At 40.4% G+C, this 23,971-nt stretch overlaps 1 protein-coding gene across 5 annotated transcripts; it reads right to left on the bottom strand.

The window, feature by feature from the left end:
• Positions 1-9,936: 9,936 nt before the first annotated feature.
• MFAP5 (microfibril associated protein 5) lies at positions 9,937-23,093 on the bottom strand. Of its 5 annotated transcripts, XM_081130881.1 has the most exons (11): positions 22,860-23,093; positions 22,447-22,583; positions 21,840-21,899; positions 20,811-20,843; positions 17,777-17,821; positions 17,437-17,469; positions 16,970-17,005; positions 14,843-14,872; positions 14,038-14,125; positions 13,183-13,256; positions 9,937-11,888 (listed from the first exon to the last, which is right to left on the bottom strand). In XM_081130881.1, exons 3-11 carry the CDS (start codon positions 21,895-21,897, stop codon positions 11,776-11,778), a joined length of 510 nt encoding a protein of 169 aa, XP_080987007.1. In that variant the 5' UTR covers positions 21,898-21,899; positions 22,447-22,583; positions 22,860-23,093; the 3' UTR covers positions 9,937-11,775. The 5 variants fall into 5 exon arrangements, with proteins under 5 accessions (XP_080987007.1, XP_080987006.1, XP_080987008.1 ...); XM_081130880.1 differs by lacking the exon at positions 22,860-23,093 and having other exon boundaries at positions 22,447-22,710; XM_081130882.1 differs by lacking the exons at positions 16,970-17,005; positions 22,860-23,093 and having other exon boundaries at positions 22,447-22,621.
• Between the last annotated feature and the right edge of the window lie 878 nt (positions 23,094-23,971).

The raw sequence follows: 23,971 nt of genomic DNA, 5'->3' as shown, positions 1-23,971 counted from the left end.
GACCTCTCCCTTGAATGCATACCCAACTTGCCCCTCAGCATCTCTATTTGTATGCTGGGCATTTTAAACATGCCTAAAACTGAGCACCTGTTCTCTCTCCCAACATAAAACCTGCTCCAATTGCCGTCCTCACTACCTCAATGGCAGTGTCATTCTTCCCATTGCTCAGGCCAACCTGGCAGCCTTTTCTCTTAACTTTAAAATTTTAGTTATTGGATTTTTAGAGAGAGAGGAAGGGAGACAGAGAGAAACATACATGGATTTGTTGTTCCACTTATTTATGCATTCATTGGTTGATTCTTGTATGTGCCCTGACCAGGGATCAAACCTGCAGTCTTGGCATATCAGAACAACACTCTAACCAGCTGAGCTACCCAGCCAGGGCTGGCAGTCTTGCTTGATTGCTCTTTCTTTTAAATCCCATGCCCAATCCATTAGGTAAATCCTGTTAACTCTGCTTACAAAGTAAATCCAGTAACTGGACCACTTTTCACCACGTCTAGGTCCAAGCAACCTGAAATATTGCATTTAGCCTCCCAACTGGTCTTCCTGCTTCTGCCCTTCGGTTTTAGTCTATTCTCCACATAGCAACCAGAGCAATCCTTTCAAAACACTGGCTGCATTTGTCAGGCAAACTCAATAAATGGCTTACACATGATGTAACTTTTCTCCCACATAAAAAATGTAGACAGTTGATCCAGCAAGTAATTAACTCTAAATTTAATTGAAATATGGACTTGCCTGGCTGGTGTGGCTCAGCAGTTGAGCATCGACCTAGGATCCAGGCGATCAGGGTTCGATTCCCGGTCAGGGTACATGCCCTGGTTGGGGGCTTGATAGAAACATCATCATTGATGTTTCTATCTCTCCCTTTCCCTTCCTCTCTCTAAAATCAATAACGTATTTTAAAAATAAATAAATAAGTAAATAAATAAAAATAAACAATACTTAAATAACAATACAAAATAAATGTTAATAAAAGACAAATCTGAAAATGACAGAGTCATAGCACCTCAAAGTTGAAGGAACATAGTGTTTATTAGCCCTATTCTCTGAACAGAATATGCATGTCTGGAGATAGACCTAAAGCAAAGTGCATGGCAATATATCCAGGAGTGAGTCAAAACCAGGATAAACATGTCATGCTATCCTACAACATAAGAGTTGTCCAAAGATTAGGAGAAACCAGTATTTTCTATTTAAAAAATATTTAGAGTAGAATAAAATAGGCACATCGGTTTTCTTTACACTTATTACTTTTCCCCGTTATCCTCTCCCACCCTCATGTAAAAAAATAAAAGGCCTCATGACCTGGAAGATCTCAGCGATTTTACTTCTCGCCTGTATGTAGAGTAAACTCACATCTGGCAGGCCCACAAGTGTGGTTGCTAATGTAGCGCATGTAAATGTTGAAGATAAAACAGGGCAATTTCAGCCTAACATGGGTTGTTTGGGATTATATCTTCAGATACACAAGCATCTCATTTTACAGTTTAACCAGGAAAAAATTGGGAAACAATGATTCTGTAATTCTTTATAGAAAGCACCAGTCCTTGCTAAAGCATCGAAAACACCCATCTCCTGCCCTCTCGTATAATCCCAATAACAGGACATGTGTCACCACTCAGTGTCATGAGTTCAAAGGAAGAAGAGAATAACCGCTTGATCGAGACCTGGGTGGATGGATACAATTTTAATAAAGAGTACAGAGCAGAGAATTCTTGGGCCCTTTCACTTACAAAACGCGTGACACTGGGAAAGAGTTCTTTCCTCATACAGTCATTCTGAGGATCTGCTCAGCTACTATGTGTGAATGTGAAAGCGTGGTATCTGGAATATGTGGAATATGTTTGATAACATTTTTCATCCTTTCTGCAGGAGACAGGAACAACAGGAGTGAGGGCAAGACTGTCAGGATGTGTTTTTTATGTTTTAGCAACCATGTAGCATAGTCTGGTTGGAGTGATGGCGCATACCAAAACAATAATGATAGATAAAATTGAGATGCCATTCATATTTTATATAAGCTTCTTAAGCAAAACTTTCTAACAAAATCAAGGGTAAATAGCTTGCATAATGTCTGTTTTAAAAAAAAGTTATTAAAGAAGTATGATTTGTCCAGCATAAGAAGATAACTTTTATTTCTCCAAATGCTGCATTCCCTGTTCACTTTTCTTCTTCTACTTTTTGCTTTTTTAAAAAATATATCTTTTGTTGAAAGTATTACGAGATGTCCCCTGTTTCCCTCTCATTGACCCACTCCACCCCTACTTTTCTTTTAAAGGAAGGAGAAATACATCTTTTATAATTACAATAGCATTTTACATTCCTGGGGATTTGAAGTTAGTGAGATTTTTAAAAACCCACAATTTTGTGGGGTTTCATTCAGCTATTTTTAAAAGTTATTTTTCTCACTAACTACCCTCTCCCCTTACCAACTTCTTTTGAAAAACCCCAGGACAACCTGTTGAGTTTATTTTTAACAAAAACAACCTGACTTGGAAATTGTGCCTCTGGTGGCTGAGGTAAGTCTTGGACATCTGGACTTCATGACTGCTAACCTTCACCACGAGAAACACAAGGTGAGGTTTCATTATGGCCAGAATGTGAGTCCAGAAGGCCCCCCTGGGACTCCTCCATGGGGTACATTCCTGTGTCTGAAAGCCAAGATGCTCAGACATCGACTCCCCAGGCCACTATTTTTGGTTACCAGGTAGATTGTTCAATATGATACTTAGTTGTTTTTGAAAGAGCCCAAAAAAAGGATCTGTGTGGGTGAAAGTCTGATTTATGGAGTGCTTCAACTTCTGCTTTTCCTGATTTTTGTTTTTCTCAGTTTACTGCCAGCCACATTACTTTATTTCTCTGGGGTATGAAGAAGCTGAGGAACAGGCCTTTAAGCGTATACAGGAATTACTCAACTTCTGCTGTGCAGCTGCCTAGGACTTATTGAGGTTAAGAGAGCAAGTAAGCAAGAATTCATCAAAAGCTTAGGGCTGGGTAAAGGGCTAAAGAAAGAGGTTATTTTTGATGAGAAAATTAACTAAAGAAGCTTCATTGATCATGCACATACAAGATATAGTATGGGAAAAGTTCGGTTTTGTAATCAAGCACATTAAGATTTGAATTCTATCACCACCAAGTCTTTGAGTGTTTTGCCTAATACCCGATGGTATATTTTTCCTATGTGTAAAATGTGAACAAATAATGTTAATAACAGCTCACCTTTACTGTGCACTTACTTTATGCCAGGTTCTGTGCTAAGCATGTTGCATGTATTATTTAAGTCCAACAGACAGGGATTATTATCCTAATTTTCAGGCACTGAGACTCAGAGAGTTGAGACAACTATCTTGCAGGACTGTTAAAAGTAATGCAAACAAGTGATTCAACATGTCACCTAGTGTATGGAAGATATTGTATAAAGAACAACTGTTTTTATAAAGCATTGTCTTATAATAGCTGATATACTTAGGAGACCAGACATTTCAAAACCATAAATGATAATCACCAACACGTTTTCTTATTAGTAATAAAATGTGAGTAGTTTTGAGGTTCTCACACTATATTTCTGTCTAATAGTCCCTAGCAGATCACCCCCTGCTGTAGCAAGTCCTGGCATCATCTTGGCAAATTCTTCCTCCTTGGTTCTCTTGATAATGATAAACAGCTATGTTGTTGGTTTATGTATTTACTATACTACACTTTTTATCATTTTAGAGTGTAGTCTTTCTACTTATAAAAAAAAGTTTGCTGTTTACCGAGTTTCTTAATTGTATCATTTTCTCTTGTGCCTGGTTTAATCTCTCATTGTTTTGTATAGTAACATGTTGTTACTATACACCTAACAATACTTTTGGTTTGTTTTTTTGGTTTTTTTCAGAGAGCAATGGTGCTTTAATGAAACTTCTTTCAAATCTGTGAACACATTAGCTGTGAAAGAAATGCTTTTATTATTTCCATATGACAGATTTCCAAACAACGATCACAGTGTTTAGGTTAATAAGATGCTGGACAGATGAGTAGCCAAATAATTTTTTTTTTAAATATATCTTTATTGACCTCAGGGAAAGGAAGGGAAAGGGAGAGAGAGATAGAAACATCAACGATGAGAGAGTTGTCATTGATCGGCTGCCTCCTTCACACCCCCTGGGAATCGTGCCGGCAACCTGGGCATGTGCCCTGACTGGGAATCAAACCGCGATCTCCTGGATCCTAGGTGGATGCTCAACCGCTGAACCACGCCGGCTAGGCAATATCCTGGTAACTTTTTACCTTCCTCCCCAGGTTCCTTAAAGGAGGAAAGCCTACAGCATACAAGAAGTAAAATAAAAGTTTTCTCTATTGAGACAGTTATCTGGGACATGCTCTGTATTTAGTAATTTATGCCCCATACAGAGAATCTTAAAAATCTTGATTGCGACAAAGGGCCACAGAGTATATGATTTCATTTATATGAAATATCCAGAATAGCTAAATCCAGAAAGGCAGAAAGCAGATTGGTGGTTGCTTAGGGACTGGGGGGGGGGGGGGGGGGAAGGGGGGGAATAGGTTAATGGATAAAGGTTTTCTTTGGGGATGATAAAGTTTGGGAAGTAAATAGAGGTGGTAGCTACACAGCAATGTATATTCTAAAGGTCACTGAATTGGACACTTTAAAATGATTAATTTAGCCTTGGCCGGTATAGCTCAATTGGTTGAGTGTCATCCTGTGCATCAAAGGGTTGCTAGTTTGGTCCTTGTTTGGGGTAGATGTGGGAGGCAACCAATCAATGTTTCTCTTTCTCTAAAAAATCAATAAAAAAATTTTATTTTATTTATTTTTAAAATATGTATTTTATTGATTTCAGGGAGAGGAGGGGAGAGGGAGAGAGAGATACAAACATCAATGATGAGAGTCATTGATCAGCTGCTTCCTGCGCTCACCTTGCTGTGGATCGAGCCCGCAACCCGGGCATGTGCCCCAACCAGGATCTCCTGGATCATAGGTCGATGCTCAACCGCTTATCCACGTGGGCTGGGCAATAAAAACATATTTAAAAATAAATAAATAAATGGTTAATTTATATTATGTGAATTTCACCTCAATTTAAAAAGTTTCCTGATTAATTCAGAGATGTCAAGGGACTGAACCCTATCTGCCCTCCAAAGGCCACAAGTTCCACTGCACCAGAAGCCGACAGGCCAACCACACCTACAAAAACTAACCCCAGATCTTGCCTTGTTATTATAAAGATTTTGGACACTGAAAAAAATTTTAAATTAGATGCCTTGAACTGTAGAGAAACTAGTATTCATGGTATGGTCCACCCATTGCAGGTTTCTAAACCTTACACGCTCACCAGTTAACCAGCAATCACCTTGTTTTGTCATATGGGAGAGAAGAGGAGGGTCAACCTACTTAAGAACAGTTAGGGAGAAACCAGTCAGCCTAAGTAGAAAAAATGTCCTATGGTTCTATTAGATGTATAATACTACAGGTGTGAAACCTTTGCAAACCTGATCTTGTTAATTCTTAGAACCACAGATGCACTGCCAGCATTTTACAGGTGAGAAGTTATTCACCTAATATCACATAATTTGTGAGTGCCATGACAGGACTGGCCCTGAAGCAAACACCAGTTCTTTCATAGGAAGATGAACAGGATGATAGAAACATACGTCTTATTATACCTAGGAATATGGTGACTTGCGGTCTAGATGTTGTGTGCACAAATGATGTAACATTTTTTAGTTTTTATGTGGCAAGGGAGAAATTATCCCTGCTCCATGTCATTAGAACATATAATAATTCTTATGAGTTGTGCTTTGATTATGAATTAAATTCATAATTTATGAATTATTGTACCTTAGTGATCAACTATTACACTATGTCTGATGATTCTATCTCTGTTTCTCTAAGATAATGGCAACATAAAAGAGCATAGTTGTTTAACTTTATGAAGTTAGAGATTACCTTGCTAAAAAGAAATTTGTTTCTCAACCAATTAAGCAGTTGTCATTTATGATTTTTTTTAAAAAAAATATATCTTTATTGATTTCAGAGAAAGGAAAGGAGAGGGAGAGAGAGAGATAGAAACATCAATGATGAGAGAGTCATTGATCGAGCCCGCAACCCGGGCATGTGCCCTGACTGGGAATCAAACCCCGATCACCTGGATCCTAGGTCAATGCTCAACCACTGAGCCACGCCTGGCCGGGCTCATCCATGATTTTATATGAACATTTTTGTAGTAATTTTTGTTTTCAATACCTATTGATTTTGATGTTAATGTTACACATTTCATAAGTTTCTTTGTATCAAATTACTTTATCTCCCTTCTCCCCCAAATCTCATCCATTCTCAAGAATGGATGAATACAGCCCCGGCCAAGTAGCTCAGTTGGTTAGAGCATCCTCGGGATACGCCAAGGATTCGGGTTCAATCTCTGCTCAGGGCACATACAAGAATCAGCCAGTGAGCATTGACCTATGAACCAGGAGATCACTGTTCTGTTCTGGTCAGGACACATGCCCAGATTTAGGCTCGATCCCCAGTAGGGGGCATGCAGGAGGCAACTGATCAGTGACTCTCTCATCACTGATGTTTCTATCTCTCTCTCTCCCTCTCCCTTCCTCTCTCTGAAATCAATAAAGATATATATATATATATATATACACACACACACACATATATATATACAATCAACCAATGAATGCATAGTAAGTGGAATAACAAATTGATGTCTCTCTCTCTCTCTCTCTCACTCCCTCTCCCTTTCTCTGTTTCTAAAATCAGTAAAAAATTTTTATAAATTTGAAAAGTGGATAAATATGGGTGTAATTTTATACAAATGGAAGCAATGTTGTTCTGTGCAGTTCTAATTTACCCTTCATTGTAACTCTTGGACTTGACTTTTTGGTACAGAACATGTTAGGAAACAGTATATAATGACATAGTTGATATCTCAATGGCCATCCCTTAAATACAATTCAGGTTGTTTTCAATTATAATATTTCCATATACTTGCTGGAAACTCATCTGTTACCTTTTATTAAGGGGTTAGGGGAGGAGGTGAATCTCACACAAATTTATGAGATCATTCTGAATTCAATCATTACAGATTGTTTCATTAATTTAATAAAGTATTCCCTGAAGCTAAGTAAACACACAAAGCAAAAGGAAAGAGAAAAACACTAGAGACAGAGAAAAAAAGCACCTGCAGGACCCCTGGGTTAGGAAAATACCTGAACCTTACTGAAAGTGATTGGACAAATTGAAGAAAAAAAAAAAGCCATTATCAGCTATTTTTACAAAAATTGAGGGTTTGAAGTGAAGTGAAGCTCGATTTGTCAACAGGAAGATATGAGCTTTGCACCTCTATTTATATAAACATTTGCTTTTTCCAACTTAGGTTCTGCCCAGAAGTTTTTTGACTGATGCTTCTGGTTTTGCTTGACTGGCTTTTAGAAAAAAACACAAAAAACTGTGGCCACCTGTTTCTCTGCCACAGAGAAGTTCAAGTCACTTTCGCTGATGTTTGGCTGGTAAAAATGCTAAAAGATACAAGGATTTCAATTTTTATTGGAGCATTGCATTTTTAACCAAGTCTTGCCTCCCTGAGTTGAGAGAACCGAGTTGGCAGACCAGCTGGGGTCCTGCCTCTCTGCCGTGGGGCTCCTGATAACCCCCATTCTACCCTGCAGGGCTCCAGATCTCTCAGGATCTCTTCACCGCACTTCCCCAATTCTCTTCTCCCTGCCCTGATGGCAACCCGTCATTACTCTCTCCCATCTCCTTATCGCTCTTTTTTTTTTAATATGGAGAGAGAGAAACATCAATCAGTTGTCCCCTGCACGTGCCCGATCGGAGATGGGACCTGCAACCAGCCAGCAGCTCCTGGCCGGAGGCTCAGCCAGCTGAGCCCCTCTGGTGGGCTCTCCTCAGGCCTCTTCTCTCTTCTCTTCTGTTTCTTCTCAGATTTCTTTCTTCACTGGGCTACAACTGCTTCAGTACAGGAGGAAGGGGGCACCTTAGAGTTGCAAGGTGCTTGCCCCTTCTGCCCAAGCGTAAAGTGTTTGGTTAAACATTCAGCTTTTGCCACAGCCCCCAGAAGCAGCGGAGGGCGGAGCTTGTGGCTAGTAACATACCACTTGATGTCATCATAAGCAAAGTCCAGAGGGGGGGAGGCCAGCTGGGCTATGCACCACCTGCCTGTAAGCCAAAAGCACTCAGAGAAAGCGTGCATGGAACTATATTTAGAGTACAGGGCACATTTGAATTTCCAGACCTTGTTTATTCAAGGAGAAAGGAGAACTTTCTTCAATTATAAGTGTGAAATATGGATTAGGCTCAGAGCAGGATCAACTTATTGGAAGAGAAAATATGGGTGAACTTCATGGGTAGGCAGATAAGGTACCAGGAAAGAATTTCATCTCAAAAATCACTTAATTAAAAAATATATATATGTTTTTATTGATTTCAGAGAGAGGAAGGGAGAGGGAGAGAGAGATAGAAACATCAGTAATGAGAGAGAATCAATGATCAGCTGCCTCCTGCACACCCCCTACTGGGGATCAAGCCCCAATCCCCGGGCATGTACCCTGACCGGGAATCAAACCTTGACTGCCTGATTCATGGGTTGACACTCAACCACTGAGCCATGCTGGCCAGGCAAAAGGCACCTAACTTTTAACCAAATCCTCTAATTTCAACATTAAAGATCCATTTTATTTATATATATTTATTAATTGATTGATTGATTTCAGGGAGAGGAAGGGAGAGGAAGAGATAGAAACATCAATGACGAGAGAGTCGTCATTGATGGGCTGCCTCCTGCATGGTCCCGACCGGGAATCGAACCGCAATCTCCTGGATCCTTGGTCCGTGCTCAACCGCTGAGCCATGCCCGACTGGGCAAAGATCCATTGTTTTGATTCAAGTAATTCTTTCTCATCGAAATATAAGTTCCTGCCCTAGCCAGTTTGGCTCAGTGGTTAGTGTTGGCCCTTGGATGAAGGGTCCCAGGTTTGATTCTAGCCAAGGGCACATACCTCAGTTGCAGGCTGGATCCCTGGCCCCAGTCCGGCGCTTGTGTGAGGCAACCAATCAATGTGTCTCTCTCACATTGACGTTTCTCTCTTTCTCTCTCCCTTCCACTCTCTGAAAAGCAATGGAAAAAAATCCTCAGGTGAAGATTAAGAATATATATATATGTTTCTTGCTTAAGAAACTTGTCATTTGCATTCACCAGGAAAAGGATAATATTAACATCTTAAAGAATAAAAGATTTTCAAACCTTTTCTTGGGAGGAACAAGATTAAAAAAAACTAGAACATCAGGGATCTGCAACGGGTCAAGGGTAATAAAAAACAAAGGAGGTGAATGGAATTCTGCCCATGGGAAAGAGAGTACAGAGGAAGGAACTCATGCCAAAAAACCCCTCAGAAACTTTGACCTGGAACCATTTTTAGGAGAAAGTTATAATGGAAAGTAAGACTTTATAAGGATGAGGGAAGAAAGGCTGGGAAGTGAGTTAGAAATGTTGGTTCCCATATCAAGAAGAGTAAGACAGGTAGAGAACATAAGAACAATGAGAAATGCAAAACACAGGAATTTGATCATGCAAAAGAGAAGTGAAAATAAAGCATGAAACTTCATCTTGCAAGTCAGTTGGTCCTGAAGGGGGCAGAAAAGAAAAAGAATTTTCTGGTGAACTGAGGATGGGTCACATCTGGAGGAGAGTAAATAAGTTTGGAATGTTGGAGAACCAACGGTTAAGTTATGGAGGGACGAAGGATACAATAGAGAACAGTGGAATAGAGAAATTTGAGCAATATTGTTAGTTTTCAGAGTGGAATAAAAGCATGAATTCAGGTCTTTTTAAACATAAAATAGAAAAAGAAATAATCAGACACAACACTTCTCTCTTCTGAGAAGAAAACTGGAAAAAAAAATTATTTTAAAATGTTTAATTTGCAATATACACAATACTGAGATTGAGGCACTTTCTGGCGGAATGCTACCTCTCGTTCAATATGCAGTTGGAGGGTCAAGTTCATGAAGACATTTTGACATGACTCTTGGAAACTTGGTGCCTATGAGATTTCTCTACAGCGGCTACAATATACATTTAATATGTCTACATAGGAGTACATTTACTTCTAAAGGCTGTGGAGCAGGATTACATGCTTTGGGGCCTTTTCCAACATTTTTCTTTAATCAGTTGTGCAAACCCCATTAAACTAAATTGCTTCTTAACAGCAAGACTCTAATACTCAGGTCGTTTTCTCAGCAAATATGAAAGAAATTCACTCCCCATCAAGTGGTAATTTGTCATATGTAACTGGTTGTCTCAAAGTCCCCTCATTCCTACTTGAATTCCATTGGCTTTTTAAGAAGTTTACTGAGTTTATCAAATGGAAGGTCCATAATATATAATTTGTCACTTATAGTTGGATATTGTTCTGATATATTGTGGACTGCTGTCCATTAAATATAAAGGCTATTTCCCCCCTTATAAAGCAGACACATTTTTTGTGAATTAGACCGCATCTCTAGGCTTCAAGAAATATGAACAATGCATTTAAATCTTGAGAATCATAGAATTAAAAGAAACCTTAGAACTAGTGTAAATTAAATCTTCTCATGTTAAAGATGGGGAAATTAAATGAGCACCTAATGAGGAAATATGACTTATCTGAGGCTACCTGGTTACTGCTAGACCCAGAGTAAGATTGGGGGTTGTCTAAATATTGTGCTTCTTTTACTCTTTTCTATAAACCATTGGTAAACTTTGTGCCTGCCTATTAAAGTTCAGGCCGGGATGCACTTCTTAGGCCCCAATTCAGGCTATTCCAGAATCTATTTGCATAATAATCTCTATAGATTTTGGCAAGTGGTGAGAATGGAAGTTGCAACAACTCACAGATACTGAGACCAGTGATATGGTTTGACGTTTGTTGTCTAATTAACCTGTGAAGGTGGACTGACCCCAATACTACCATAAAGGAGTAAGAAAATGAAACTTACTTTCTAGCACTACTTGCTGACTGGACAAGTGCATCAAAAATTGAACAGGGAATCATGGGTCCAAGTTCTATACCTGGCATACTCTTCTCTCTTTGGCCTCAGCCTCTGAGCTTGGCCGAAGACAACATTTCAGGTCTTTATATATTGTTAGTAGGATTGTACAACTCTTGGCTCTGGAGAATTTTCTAGGGCTACAAAAATTATCATGATCTTTTCCATAAAGAGGACCTTCCAGGTAAATGTTAGGACAATCAGCAAAATAGTTAAAATAAGAGTGAAGAGAATTATAATTTTATAGACAAATGGGGAGTCGATCTAGAAAACTCTTGAAAGTAAATGAAGTTCCATGGCTAGCCAAAATAGATAGTAATAGTTTCTTTCTTCTGCCCTAAGACCTAGCTCGGACAGATTCAGTAGTAAATATTATTAACCTTAAGTTTATTTTCCCTTGAAACTGTATGTAGAATGTTTGTATATAAGCCACCTGGTCATCATTTATCTACTATGTCTATGATATTGGGAAGCAGTAAAACAATGCAATAATATAAACTTTGTATTGTAAGTACCGAAAATGAGATAAATGTTTCGGTCTGGGTGAAACATCAGGGAGTAGGGGCAAAAGCTTAACATCGCAAAAAGGGTTTGGTCTAAGAAATACTAATGTGCACGGGTTAGCTGATGATGGTTAGACAAGGGGTTCCCTCTTCCTGGAGCATTCTCTTCATCCCTCCCACACATTTCCCCTTTTCTCCTTTCCTTGACGATCACAGGCCACTTGGTCTCTGCAAGTTCACGTTTTCACAGGGAGGAAGTCGGAAGTAGTTGGAGCGCCGGAGCCGTCGGGGGGGCAGACCAACCATCTGCCGGCAGAGCTCGTCTAGGAGAGAAGCAGAGCATGGTGGGGGGCGGGCGGGAAGGTGACGGGGGCGGGCGTTCTAAGGGAAAGGGGAGACTGCAGTGTGGTGCAGGGAAAAGGCCCGGGAGAAAAAGGTCCTAGTGAGAATCCCAGCTCTGCCACTTACCGTTTACCGCTAGAAACTTACTAGAAAGTTTCTTAACGTTTCTGGACTTCGCTATCCTTTGCTATAAAATAAGCATTCAAATAGCTGCCTCAACAGTTGAGTTGTATTCAAAATAAAATAATGCAAGCAAAGTACCTAGCACAGGTGGTAAGTGTTAAGTTTCCTTTCTACACCTGGCTCCCACTTTTTCTAATCATGAGCTTAGTGAATTACCAAAAACTGAGGTGATTCAGTCCCTCAGTATATACCTAAAGTGTTTATGATGTGCAAACAGCTAACTTGACCAAGTCCCCGGGGACACTTGAAAGTGCCTGGAGTCCCAAATACTCAACCTCAACCTCAAGGTGCTTCCCTTGCAGGTGGCTTGCACAGAGCCAATGGGGAAAAGCGATAAGTTTCCTTCTGCGAAATTAAGTACAGCTCTTACTCAGGAGCTCGGCCCAAGGCGGGCTGCTGAGTCAGAAGCGGCTGGTCTGTGGTGCCCTGGCCAACCGCAGCCGCCTTTTGGGGCTGGCCCTGGGGAAGGTGGGGAGTATCTTTTTTCTCATCATACACGGTCACTCACTTTCAACTCTTTTAATTGTTTTTGTGAAGTCTTGCTACCTTCCCCTACCTCGGAAATTTCACAATGAGCGATGTAAAGGGTGCTTGGAATTGGTGGATGGTTTATAATGTAGCCAGTTTCTAAATGTCCAGTCTTTCTAATACAATTATAGGCCTTATCCAAACACTACTGTCTTCAAATTAATGTGTTTTTTGTGGGGGGCTTTTTGAGTTACAAACATGGCTGCAGACTAGTAGCATCTATTATATGTAATGGCTGACTTGGCCTTTTTACCTAGAACCCCAGTGAATGATCTTCAGAGCAGCCGGAGCTTCAGAAAGAGCTCTCCCTATATTCAGCAGAGATTGGGAGTTGCAGTCTAACTGGAAAGAGATCTGGGGGGACTTTTTGTAGGGCTATGTTTATGTATTAAGCATGCTGCTTTACTTCGATTACTTATTTGGGGTAACGCTGGGACTGGTAGAAGTTAAAGGGGTGACCTAAAGCCCTCCTCCAAAGCCAGCCCTTGGATCCATTAGCACTGTCCTTATTTACCTCTCTCATAACTGTCCCTTCCCCCACTAAAAACACAGACATCATCTTACCTTTCATAGCTTCATGTTCTTTACAGACAAGACGGGAGCAGATCTCATTGTTGATGATGTACATGCGTCGTAAACTGCCAGAGTCCAGGGTCATGGTTAAGGAAGGAGACAGAAAAAGGCATTGAGAGGGAGAAGCAGCCTAGGCCTACGATGCCTCTTCAACTCCTGTATTCCCCACGCTTCCTTATCTGAATTTCCTTAAATATTTCAGAAAATCATATTAATTACTCTTCTTAATGACACTTTTCCTACTCCACCTAGAATCAAGCTTAATATTAACTCTTCCCCACTATTTTCTTTTTTAAAAAATATATTTTTATTGATTTCAGAGAGAGGGAAGAAGGGAGAGATAGAAACATCAATGATGAGAGAGAGTCATTGATTGGCTGCTTCCTGCAAGTGCCCTCCTGAGGATTGAGCCTGCAACTTGGGCATGTGCCCTGATCAGAATTGAACCAAGATCTCCTGGATCATTGGTGGATGTTCAACCGCTGAGCCACACTGGCCAGGCTCCTCCCCACTATTTTCTACCTTCAGACTTGGATCTTTCACTTCAGCCTTTTTCTGTGAGGTATTAAATTCAACGTACCTGTGTTTCTGTTGTGACTATCTTTCTTCCAGCCCTCACCTTTATTTGCCCTCTAAGCATCTGGATGTTTTACTCAGTCTGTTCTCTGTATACCTCAATCCAGACTCTAGGTTCTATCTGGTGCCTTCAGGAATACCTAGGAGGATTATGCTAAAATCTTCTGCCCCTCCAAAGACTAAAATTCCTTAGTGGGGACTCCTTAGTTTGTTGCTGACAGGAAAACACTATCGCGGAAGATGCTCTCTGGGTATTCTGGGATCCCTTACCTGGTAAAGCATAACTGATGAACGCATTGCTTGACTGGCCGATGCACAGAGTAGAGTCTTGTGCAAGCAAATTTCTCATCCCGGCACTCTGAAGAAGCCCAACACAAAAAAATAGGGAGAGGCATAACAAACACGAGAGAGATTAACAAAGGATTAAAGGGACACAGGAAGAGAGATAAAGTGGGAAAAGCATACAAAAGACTCTCTACAGAAGATCATTGTATGTCGAGGCACCTCCTTCCTGCTCACCAAAGCACAGTAATAGGAAATTTACTAAAATGAAATTTAGAGACTTCCCCTACCTGGAAGTAGACGTGGCTAAAATATCAATCTCTGAGGGCTCTTCTAGGAAAAAGTCCTCCTAGGGTTATCCAGGTGAAATATCAAACAAATGCTGATAATCCCATTCTGAAGAAGGGAGTTGTAAGGTAACTCCTTTTCTATTCCAGTAATTTTTAACCCTAGCTGCACATCAGAATTATCAGCACATTAAAGAAAGCAATTTTAGCCATAATGTTTATAATAACTGAATCCTTGCAGTCAGTTCCCAACCCCCTAACCTAATAAAGTCCAATGGATTGTCTTGTGATCATGCGACAGTGGTCCATTCATTTGACCGTGACTTTTAGGATAGAAACTCATATAAAAAGGCAGGGGTGGGGCTTGGAGAGGAAGAACAAAGGATACTGAAAATATTCTTTGAGAAAGAATTGGAAGTAAACTAGAAGATGCACCCTCCAAAGAGCAAGCTGATCCTCCTGGAGGAAAAAGGCTTAGGAAAGAGACATGCAAAAGACAATCATACCTGTGCTGGCATTTTTATCATTGGGTGAGGCTGGAAGGCAGAAATATTATTCAGTTATTATTAGTTCTAGAAGTCACTACCTCTGTAGCTATCATGTTACCTACCTTGAGACCCATGTGGGGCAGCCATATAGATAGAAAACAAATGAATTAACTTTTTAGCAACTTCTAAGAAAAAAACAAAAAAAATAATGGTTTGTTTTGATTCATACAATTGAAGAGGTTTAGGAGTTAGGATGGGAAATATGATTTTGCCTTTCTCTCCTAGGGAGTTGAAAATGTTATTGTATTGAGAGTATCTTTGTGTTGCTGACAATAAACAGATTTAGAAGGGGCACAGGCAAAGAGCCATATGCTCAGAAGAGCTTCATCCTAGAGCTAAAAAAAAGAAAGAAAATATTTTTGTGCTGTAGAAGCTCTTCTTCAAAAAAGAAATTTTCTGCCTGGCTGGTGTGGCTCAGTGGTTGAGCATCAACCTATGATCTAGGAGACTGAGGTCCGATTCCTGGTCAGGGCACATGCCTGGGTTGGGGGCTTGATCCTCAGTGGGGACGTGCAGGAGGCAGCTGATCAATGATTCATTGATGTCTCTCTCTCTCTCTCTCCCTTTCCCTTCCTCTCTCTGAAATCAATAAAGATATATACATATATATTATATATATATATATATATATACACATAAAAAGAAATTTTCTTCTCTGTAAATCAGATACACCATTATGTTTTCTTTGATAAAATTTATCCAATAAAGAATTGCAAGGTTTCATAGCCATAGCCACAGCCACGCCTAACCTAGGGGCTGGTTAAATATGGGCCTAGTGTGTGGAATGGAGATCAAATCAAGGAGCAAGATGAATCTTGAGGGAACAGACTATGGGAGGTACCAGTAAAGTGTGATTGGAAGAGTTGCCAATAGGAAACTATAGGAAGTATGTTAGGTGATCTCATCTATCCCATGGTTTCAGTTGCAAGTTTATATGCTGAGGATTCTCAAATTTATACTTCTAGCCCAGATCTCTTTTCTAAGCTGCAGACCTATAAACCTATGAAAGAGTTCATGGATTTTTCAAAGATCCATCATATCCAACATCTCAGACTGACTTAATCATTCTCCCCTCACCAATTCAAATTGTTCTTCAGTGAATGGCAGCGCCAGCCACCCAATAGCCACCATCTACCTGATGGGAAGCTGAACATCGTCATCTCCTCCCCCTTACGGTTCACATTCAGTTTTCACTACCTTTGCCTTAGTTCAAGCCACCATCTTTTATTGGAACTACTGCAACCTCATCCTTGTTGGTTTTCCAATTCACAAATCTAATTTGAACTTTTCTCTGTATAAACTATACTCTGGTTTTTATTTCCGTCCTAAGCCTTTGCCCACATTAGTTGCTTTACCTAAAAGCTCTTCCCCCTTCTGTTCACTTCTACTGTCTTTCAAGAAGCAGCTTAGGCAATGTGCTCTCCAGAAAAGCCTTTCCTAACCCCCAACACTGAATATAGTCAAGAACTTTTTTTTTTTTAATCTGTTCACTTGTCTATCTCATCTATTAGACAAAAAATATCTAGTAGAAGAAAATTAGTTTTGTTCACCTTTATATCCCTGGCACCTAAGTAGCAGGTTTTTAGTAAATATTTGTTTAGAATAATATAGTTTTCTCTCTTTTTCTCATGTCCTGCCACTTATTCCTTGTGGTTTTAACCCTAACCATTCAAAAAATGCAGCTTCCCCAATATGCCAAGTTATATTTTGCTTTCACATGTTTGAACAGCTATTCCCTTTGGTTGAAATTCACATCCCCTCCATAATTGCCTGGCTTGCTCCAGTTCTTCTTTCAAGATTCAGTTTGACCATTACTTTTAGAAGATTTCTCTTTATCTCCCCATACATTTATTTGTTTACATATTTGCTTTACTCATCTAGTCTTAGAAACTTCAAAATATCAGGTGTTGGTATTTTGTGCATCAGACACAGCACCGTTCTGCTTGTTAGGGGATCAAAAAGGTCATTAAATTGAACTGTTGGAAGAAAGTGCTATATAAACTGTAACTCTGTATATTTAGGATCCTTCACCGGCTGTAATGCCTTCCATAATGGGCTCTGGGGAAAGCCCAGATCTGAACTCACCCAGGTCATCTGTGGAAGGCTCGATATCAGCCAGAACTGAAAAGGCACAAAACAGCAGGTGTGAGGAGGGCTTTGAATTGTCAAGAGGGAAGGCAGAATTAAAAAAAGGGAGAGTGGAGATATCAGGGCCCAGTCAAGGCTATGGCTGGGTTTGTGTATTATGTCCATTGAAAGAGAGTTCATTGACGTAATTGTGAATATTTTTTGAAGGATATCTGTCCTATTGACATTATACTAATTTTGGGAGCCTTTTTCATTCACGCCTTATTTTAGCTATTAATCCACTTCATTTCCTCTTTTTAGAGGACTAAGGGACCTCTTTTTCTTTTTATTCCACTGTCCCTGAACAATATGCCCATGATCTCTATGCCTTTCCCAGAGATACAGGATTTGTTCAAGAGCTGGAATAAATATTGTGACTATTAATGAGATTCATGCCACTTTTAAAGAACTGTAGTAAAACTTACCTGTTTCATCTGTAGAGGGTTCATTTACCAGATCTGCAAAGATAACAGAGAATGAAAAATGCAAGTAGGAAAAAGTACAAAGGGAAGCAGGATAAGGGATGGTGATCTAAAAGGAGGCAAGGAGGATTGAAAGAACGCAGGCTGCGGGGCGAATATATGGCCCTCTTGCGGGAGGAAGCGGAGGAGAGACACAGACTGGTTATGTTTCCAGCATCAGTGGCCTGAGCCCAGAGCGCCCTCCAACCTCTTTTCTAGTCTTCATTTTCCTTTTTACAGACGTCGTCATCAAGCCTTCTATTTCCAGTATGAAAGCAAGAAATAAACAAAAAGAGTAGCTTACTAGGATCTTCTGTGAATGTCTCTGAAGTCGTTGCAGCCACCCCAGCTAAACAAAACAATCAGAAAACATTTTCTGAGCATTCTCTTTACCCTTCTCACCTTGCACTCCCAGTAAGTAAAATTGTCTAGTGCGGTGGCCAACACAGAATAAGTATCCCACAATTTAAAAAAAAAAAAAAAATCTTTATTGATTTCAGAGAGAGGAAGGGAGAGGGAGAGAGAGATAGAAACATCAATGATGAGAGTCATTGATTGGCTGCCTCCTGCACACCCCCGACTGGGGATCGAGCCCGCAACCCAGGCATGTGCCCTGACAGGGAATCGAACTTGTGATCTCCTGGATCCTAGGTCGGTGCTCAACTGCTGAGCCACACCCAGCGAGGCCACAATTGTTTTTTTGTTTGCTTCCCAGACTAAGTCCTTTCCCCTCTAACCCAAACAAATGTCACCCTTTCCTGCTTCCATGAACATACCCACACTATCATTGGCCTAGAATACCCTTTTTCCTTTGTCTGTATTATCTAGAGGAATGAATAAATTAAACTACATTCCCATCAGATAATCCTCCACAGACACCTCTTTTTCAATTACACTTTGATTAAGCATTAGACTGCAGGGATAACTTATATTACATTATTGTCCTAACAGATGATAAAACATTTAGCTAATCTGAATTAACGATGTGCCAGACACTGTTTAAATCCCTGTTTTTACAGATGATAAAACTGAGCACCGGGAGAATAGTTTACCCACGTTCATAGAGCTTGTTAATAAGTATAACGGAGTTATGACCCTTTTCCCATGTTTACTCAAAATGAAAATTATCTTCACCAAAAACACTGATTTTGGTATTTATAATTTTGTTGTAATTGGGTATTAGTCTGCTGATATGCTTATATACAAGAGTGTTCAGAAAAGGTGATGTTGGTGATTTTGTGATGCTCAGTGAGAGGTGAGGTGAAGGGAGGGAAGGGTGAATGCCTGTTAGCGGACAGTGCCTTGCGGTTGGTCAGTGGAAAGTAAAGGCAGGGTGAGAAGGAATAAAAATGGCCCGGGTCTTAAGGTGGAATCTATTGGGATAGACTAAGAAAACTGTATCTAAAATCATAAATAATCACACTCCCTAGAACAACTTGTTTTGACTTTAAAAAGCAAAATAACAAAGCAGTGTTAACATCTAAATAGCAAATATCCCATCTAGAATCATCCCTTCATTGTAGAAAGCTTATAAGTCATAATCTATTTTACCCACTAGGGGTCAGCAAATTCACATAGTTTGGTTTGACTTTTTTTAACTTCAGAGTCTAAATATCAGATTTAAATTTGGTGGGAATGGCATTTTAATAAAGCACATCAGAGATCATTGTGGTAGAGGCAAAACACAAATAAAACATTATTAAGGAATTTCCCCTGCTTACTGCTTACCCCATTATTTAAAAAAAAATAAATTCCAGACAGAAAAATCATCAGATCTGACAAAAGAACATTTTTATCTTTAATGCTCAATATAAACTTTCTTTTTTCAGAACAACTTTTGATAAAAGGATCCAGGTCTCTTTCAATTCCACAAGATATTAAAAAAAAAAACACTGACCTGAATCACTCTGGAGACTAAGAGGGGAGTGGAGCCTCTGGGGTGTAGTCCAATCTGGCCCTGTTCCCCTTGCTCTCTAGCTACATTCCAGTCCAGCCACTCACAGAAACAGGAGAGAAACAGAGGAGAGCAAAGGGGTTGTGAGTGTATCCCAGCTGTCTCAGGATTTCAGGGCAGAGTACTGCTTTTCTGCATATTCCTCAGTTTACCTACTTTTTCTATATACTTCAGTTTATCCACCTTTTCCATGAGCTACCACCATGTAAATACTTATCTAGAATTTACATTCTCTGAAAGGAAATCTTAAGGAGACACTTTCATCTTATAATATTTCTGAAAGAAAAGCATCACAAAGTCATAAAAAAGGACTGGACCTTAACCAGCCCACAAAAATGAATTCAGATATTTAGTTTTGCTGGCACTGAAATCAGGTTGATCTAGGTTCAGAAATTTAGGGATTCAGACCTATTTACTCGCAACAAAGAAGAAAAGTTTTTATTTCTATATTTTTATTTTCTGTTCCAGAACTCACAGGGTATAAGAAATTATATCATGCCCCAGTGCACACATAAAACTGAAACAAGTTTAAAGATAATACTTGACTCTTGCAATGGGTTTCATGTACCCTATTTGTATTTTAGCCTATCCTAATTCTTTAAAAATACCAGTTGTGCCCGGCCGGGCGTGGCTCAGCGGTTGAGCGTCGACCTAGGATCCAGGCGATTGGGGTTCGATTCCCTGTCAGGGCACATGCCCGGGTTGTGGGCTCCATCAATGACTCTCTCATCATTGATGTTTCTGTCTCTCTCTCCCTCCCCTTTCTTCTCTCTGATATCAATAAAGATACTTAAAAATATATATATACCAGTTGTGACCCACTAATTTGATTTTAAGGCCTGTTAATGAATTACATACTGCTGTGCTCACAAGGGTGGGAATAGTAAGAGATAAATTATAACTATTTTGAAAGCCTGGAGGCAGAGTGGAGATGCTGATTTGAGTTTCCTTCATTAAGCTGAAGGAAGTGGTCTTTTGGAAGCCAAAACTTTTGGGTTCTGTTCAGCTATGCCACAATTTTGCTGTAGTACTGAGATGACTTTTCATCCTGTCTTTGCATTTTAGTTTCTCCACTGTTACATGGATAGGAAAAAGCTTTCTGTTAGGATTAGTGGGCATTTTCTGAGCGAGATAAGAGATGTGCAGAGGAGAGTGGAAGCTAGAGATGGGTATAGAGGAGGTCTTGGGGAGAGTATTTCAGTAGATTATGAATGGGATAATAGGACTGTGGAAACTGGTCAGTTAGATCCTATTTCCCATACCTTGGCAACACACCTCTATTGTATTACCTCTCTGTTGTATTACCGATTTATTAACTGCAACCATTCATTCATGTTACACTGAAAAGAACCTGAGCAGAGTCCCAATCCCAAGGTTCACCTACCTTCTTGACCACTGACCCTTAGAGGTGTCCAGCCTGTACCAAAAGAAAGAGAAAAGGCATGTGAGTGACCTTAGCTCTATACCTCAAAAAACTTTTATAAAATGAACCAGAAAATGATGGGAAAATGGTGATACTTTATCTTTATTTTTATATGGCTCAATACAAAATTACTCAGATCATTAATGCTTCACACAAATATGGAAACACTCAAACAAGACAACAAATCCCTGAGAACAAACCCCTACTGTGTTATGCCCTGACTCTTGCCCTCATTCCCAGCCGGGCGGAATGGGGTCCTGTTCCACAGAGAGAGCCAGCAGCCCTTCTAATGTGTCCTGTCCTATCCCCACAGCCATCCCACCAGCTACACTACTGAACAAGGCAAAAAGATTATTTTCTCACAATCTGTATCTGGCAGAATGAGTAGGATTTTTTATTTTTATTCTTTGAGATCCAAGGTTTATTTTCTATGACTAATCTTCTAGGTAGCTTCGGTGAAATTTGTGAAGATAATTTTTCTTTTGTGTATAGATCTGACACATATTTTTGGTGTGCATGTGAATATACTTGTGTGTATGCTGGTGCTAGTGTTTGGCAGTGTTTTTCTACAGGATTTAAATTTGGTCAGGTTTCTTATTAGATGCTCTCTACGTGTTTGTGTATGCATTTGTGTATCAGCTTCATTTTTCCCTTGGTATTTGTTTACTTGTGTATTTATGTGTGTGGCCCTCTTTTGGTTAACATGCATTTGTGTGTATTTCACCTTAGTTTCGTAACTCTCAGGATACCTTTCCCTAAGTTAAGGTCATCTCTTTCCATACCTCTGCCTTTTTTTTTTTTTTTTTTTTTTTAACACAAAATCTATTCCTTTCTTCTCTTTCATAATAATTCTAGAACTCAAGAGCAAGCATCTCTCTCCCAAGTCCCCTTCAACCTTCTTCTATTCCACTCTCTAACACCCACCTCCAGACGCATGTATAGCTGAGGAGCCAGCATTTTAGGGAGAAAAGAATAAAGGTAGGGACTCACCCGAGGGAATGATGAGGGCAGTGAGAAACAGCAGCACCTTGGGTCCCAAGAGCAGCATATCTAACAGGTATGGTGGGGAGAGCAGAGATGGTAATGCTCAGGGACACACCAGCGTTTAGGCTCCAGGGAAGGATGTCTATCCCCACCCCCACCCCTCGTCTTCCCAGGAGCTTTCCCGGCCCCCCATAGGACTCAAACCCTTTCTCTCTCCTTATCTTTCACCCAACACTTATTCCTCAATTCATCTATTATTTGATCACTTACCATTATTCTCACTGTCATTGCTCTTTTCTACCAAGCAGAGGAAATTTCATATTCTAAACGGTCCATGTTTGCCCCTACCCTGTGGTCTCTTTCACCTTTAGGGTCTGATTCTTCTCTTTCGATGTCTGAGACTTGTTTATATCATCTGCTCACCTTGGTGTCTCCTTTCATTTGAATTTTGTGGGTAATTGGGATGCCTGCCCAGTTTTAAGTTCGGTGACAATCCCCGATTACCGCCCTCAAGCCCTTCAGTTCACACACACACACACACACACGTATGCACACACATGCACACACGCACACTCCCTGTTCATTTAGGGTTGTATACAATCAAACAACTCACTGTCTATGGTGCTCTGCTCTTTCCACCGAGTCCTTTGGCTGCTGACTGTGTCTCTCTCCTTCTCACGCTATTCCTACTTTGGCCGGAGAATGAGATGAACAGGGCCACTCCCTGGGAAGGACTTCAGATTTGGCCTCCTGAAACAATGAGATGAGGGAGAGCAAGAGAGAGTGAGAGAGAGAGAGGGAGAGCCAGGCTAGAGGGGTGCAGGGATGCTGAAAGGAGAGGGGGATGGGAACTTGCAGTCACTCACACCCTCATTCCAAAGGTTATGACCACATTGGTGAGAGATACTGCTGCTCCCTCCAAGGGCTGGCCCAAGCTCACGTAAGCCTTTCTTCCAGGAGCCTGTTGTCCCTCTCACAGTCTGGCCCCGGCACCCTCCACCCCCCTTCCCCGGGGCTCCTTCTTACCTAATTTGTTCTATCTCAGCCTTGGAATGCCTTACTGCACATCACCAGAATCCGTGTCTATCTCTGACCATCTTCCATGTTTGAACCACTTTTGCATCTTCTTTCCTCACTTTTGTTCTCTTTGGACATTCATCTCTTCAACACCAACAACATCCTCTGTATCCCTGTGTTTATTTTCTTTCTTTGCCTCTTTCTTGACCCACACATTCAGACTCGTGGTGTTGTTTTCTTCTCCTAGACATAAATAAATAAGTAAATCCCATTTATTCCCACATCCAAACAAAAACAGACACCACAGGAGTTTTGTCCAAGAGGAGGGCTGGCTGTCTTAGGGTTTGAAAAAGTAGAGGGACACGTTGCCCTCTAAATCATTTTGAAAAGTGGAGGAGCTCTGTGAGACGAGATGCCAGCTGTACTCTGTCTTTTGGCCTTGTTTAAGTTTATGCGAAGAATCTTAGTGTCTGGAATCTTAAGGACAGAATGCCATCAGAAGCCCAAAGAAAACTGAGAGCCAAGTTTATGTTTATTCTGCTTGACTTACTTTCCACCAGTACTTTTCCTCATATCATGTATTATGTAGATAACACTTTCTCAGATCCAGGAGTTTTAAAAACTTTGTATTTGCTCTTACTTGTGGAAACCCTAGTGGTCAGACCATTAAACTATCTCTACTTTGGAGAGAATCAACTTGAACTATAGAAAGTCAAATATGAGGAGTGGTTGACCTTATGTGCACTAGAAGTGTGTAAGTGTCAAGGCATCTGCTAGCTCCTGTAGTCTACATTGTATATCTCCCTGATGAGCTAACTTAGAGAAGAGCACACAGTATTAATAATTACAGACTAGAAGAAAGGGGGGTAAGTGACGAAGGAGGGAGGGAGGGAGGGAGGAGGGAGATAACAAGAAAGCTAACTAGCTGTCTAGTTGGAAGGAAGGGAGATCAATGGACATAAAGAGAAATAAGAGAACAGCACCTCTGGTTCCTTTGAGGGAGCTGTAAGAAGTGTTCCATTTTTTCGATACATGGATTCTGGTGAGTCCCTAGAACAAATCTGAGTACAAACCCAGCTCTTTCCTGATCTGCTTGGCCCACAACGTGCTCTTCTTCCATC

This window comes from Miniopterus schreibersii (genome assembly GCF_964146895.1).
Source record: "Miniopterus schreibersii genome assembly, chromosome: 2".
In the NCBI taxonomy this organism is placed as follows: Eukaryota; Metazoa; Chordata; class Mammalia; order Chiroptera; family Miniopteridae; genus Miniopterus; species Miniopterus schreibersii.
This window is presented reverse-complemented; position numbering and strand designations above follow the sequence as displayed.

Excerpts from the sequence above, each read along its gene's own strand:
- MFAP5 (XM_081130881.1), bottom strand. The coding sequence starts at position 21,897 with ATGCTGCTCTTGGGACCCAAGGTGCTGCTGTTTCTCACTGCCCTCATC. Across the intron at positions 20,844-21,839 it reads TGCCCTCATCATTCCCTCGG|GCTGGACACCTCTAAGGGTC; the intron begins GTGAGTCCCTAC and ends CTTTTGGTACAG. Across the intron at positions 14,126-14,842 it reads TGATAAAAATGCCAGCACAG|AGTGCCGGGATGAGAAATTT; the intron begins GTATGATTGTCT and ends GGGCTTCTTCAG.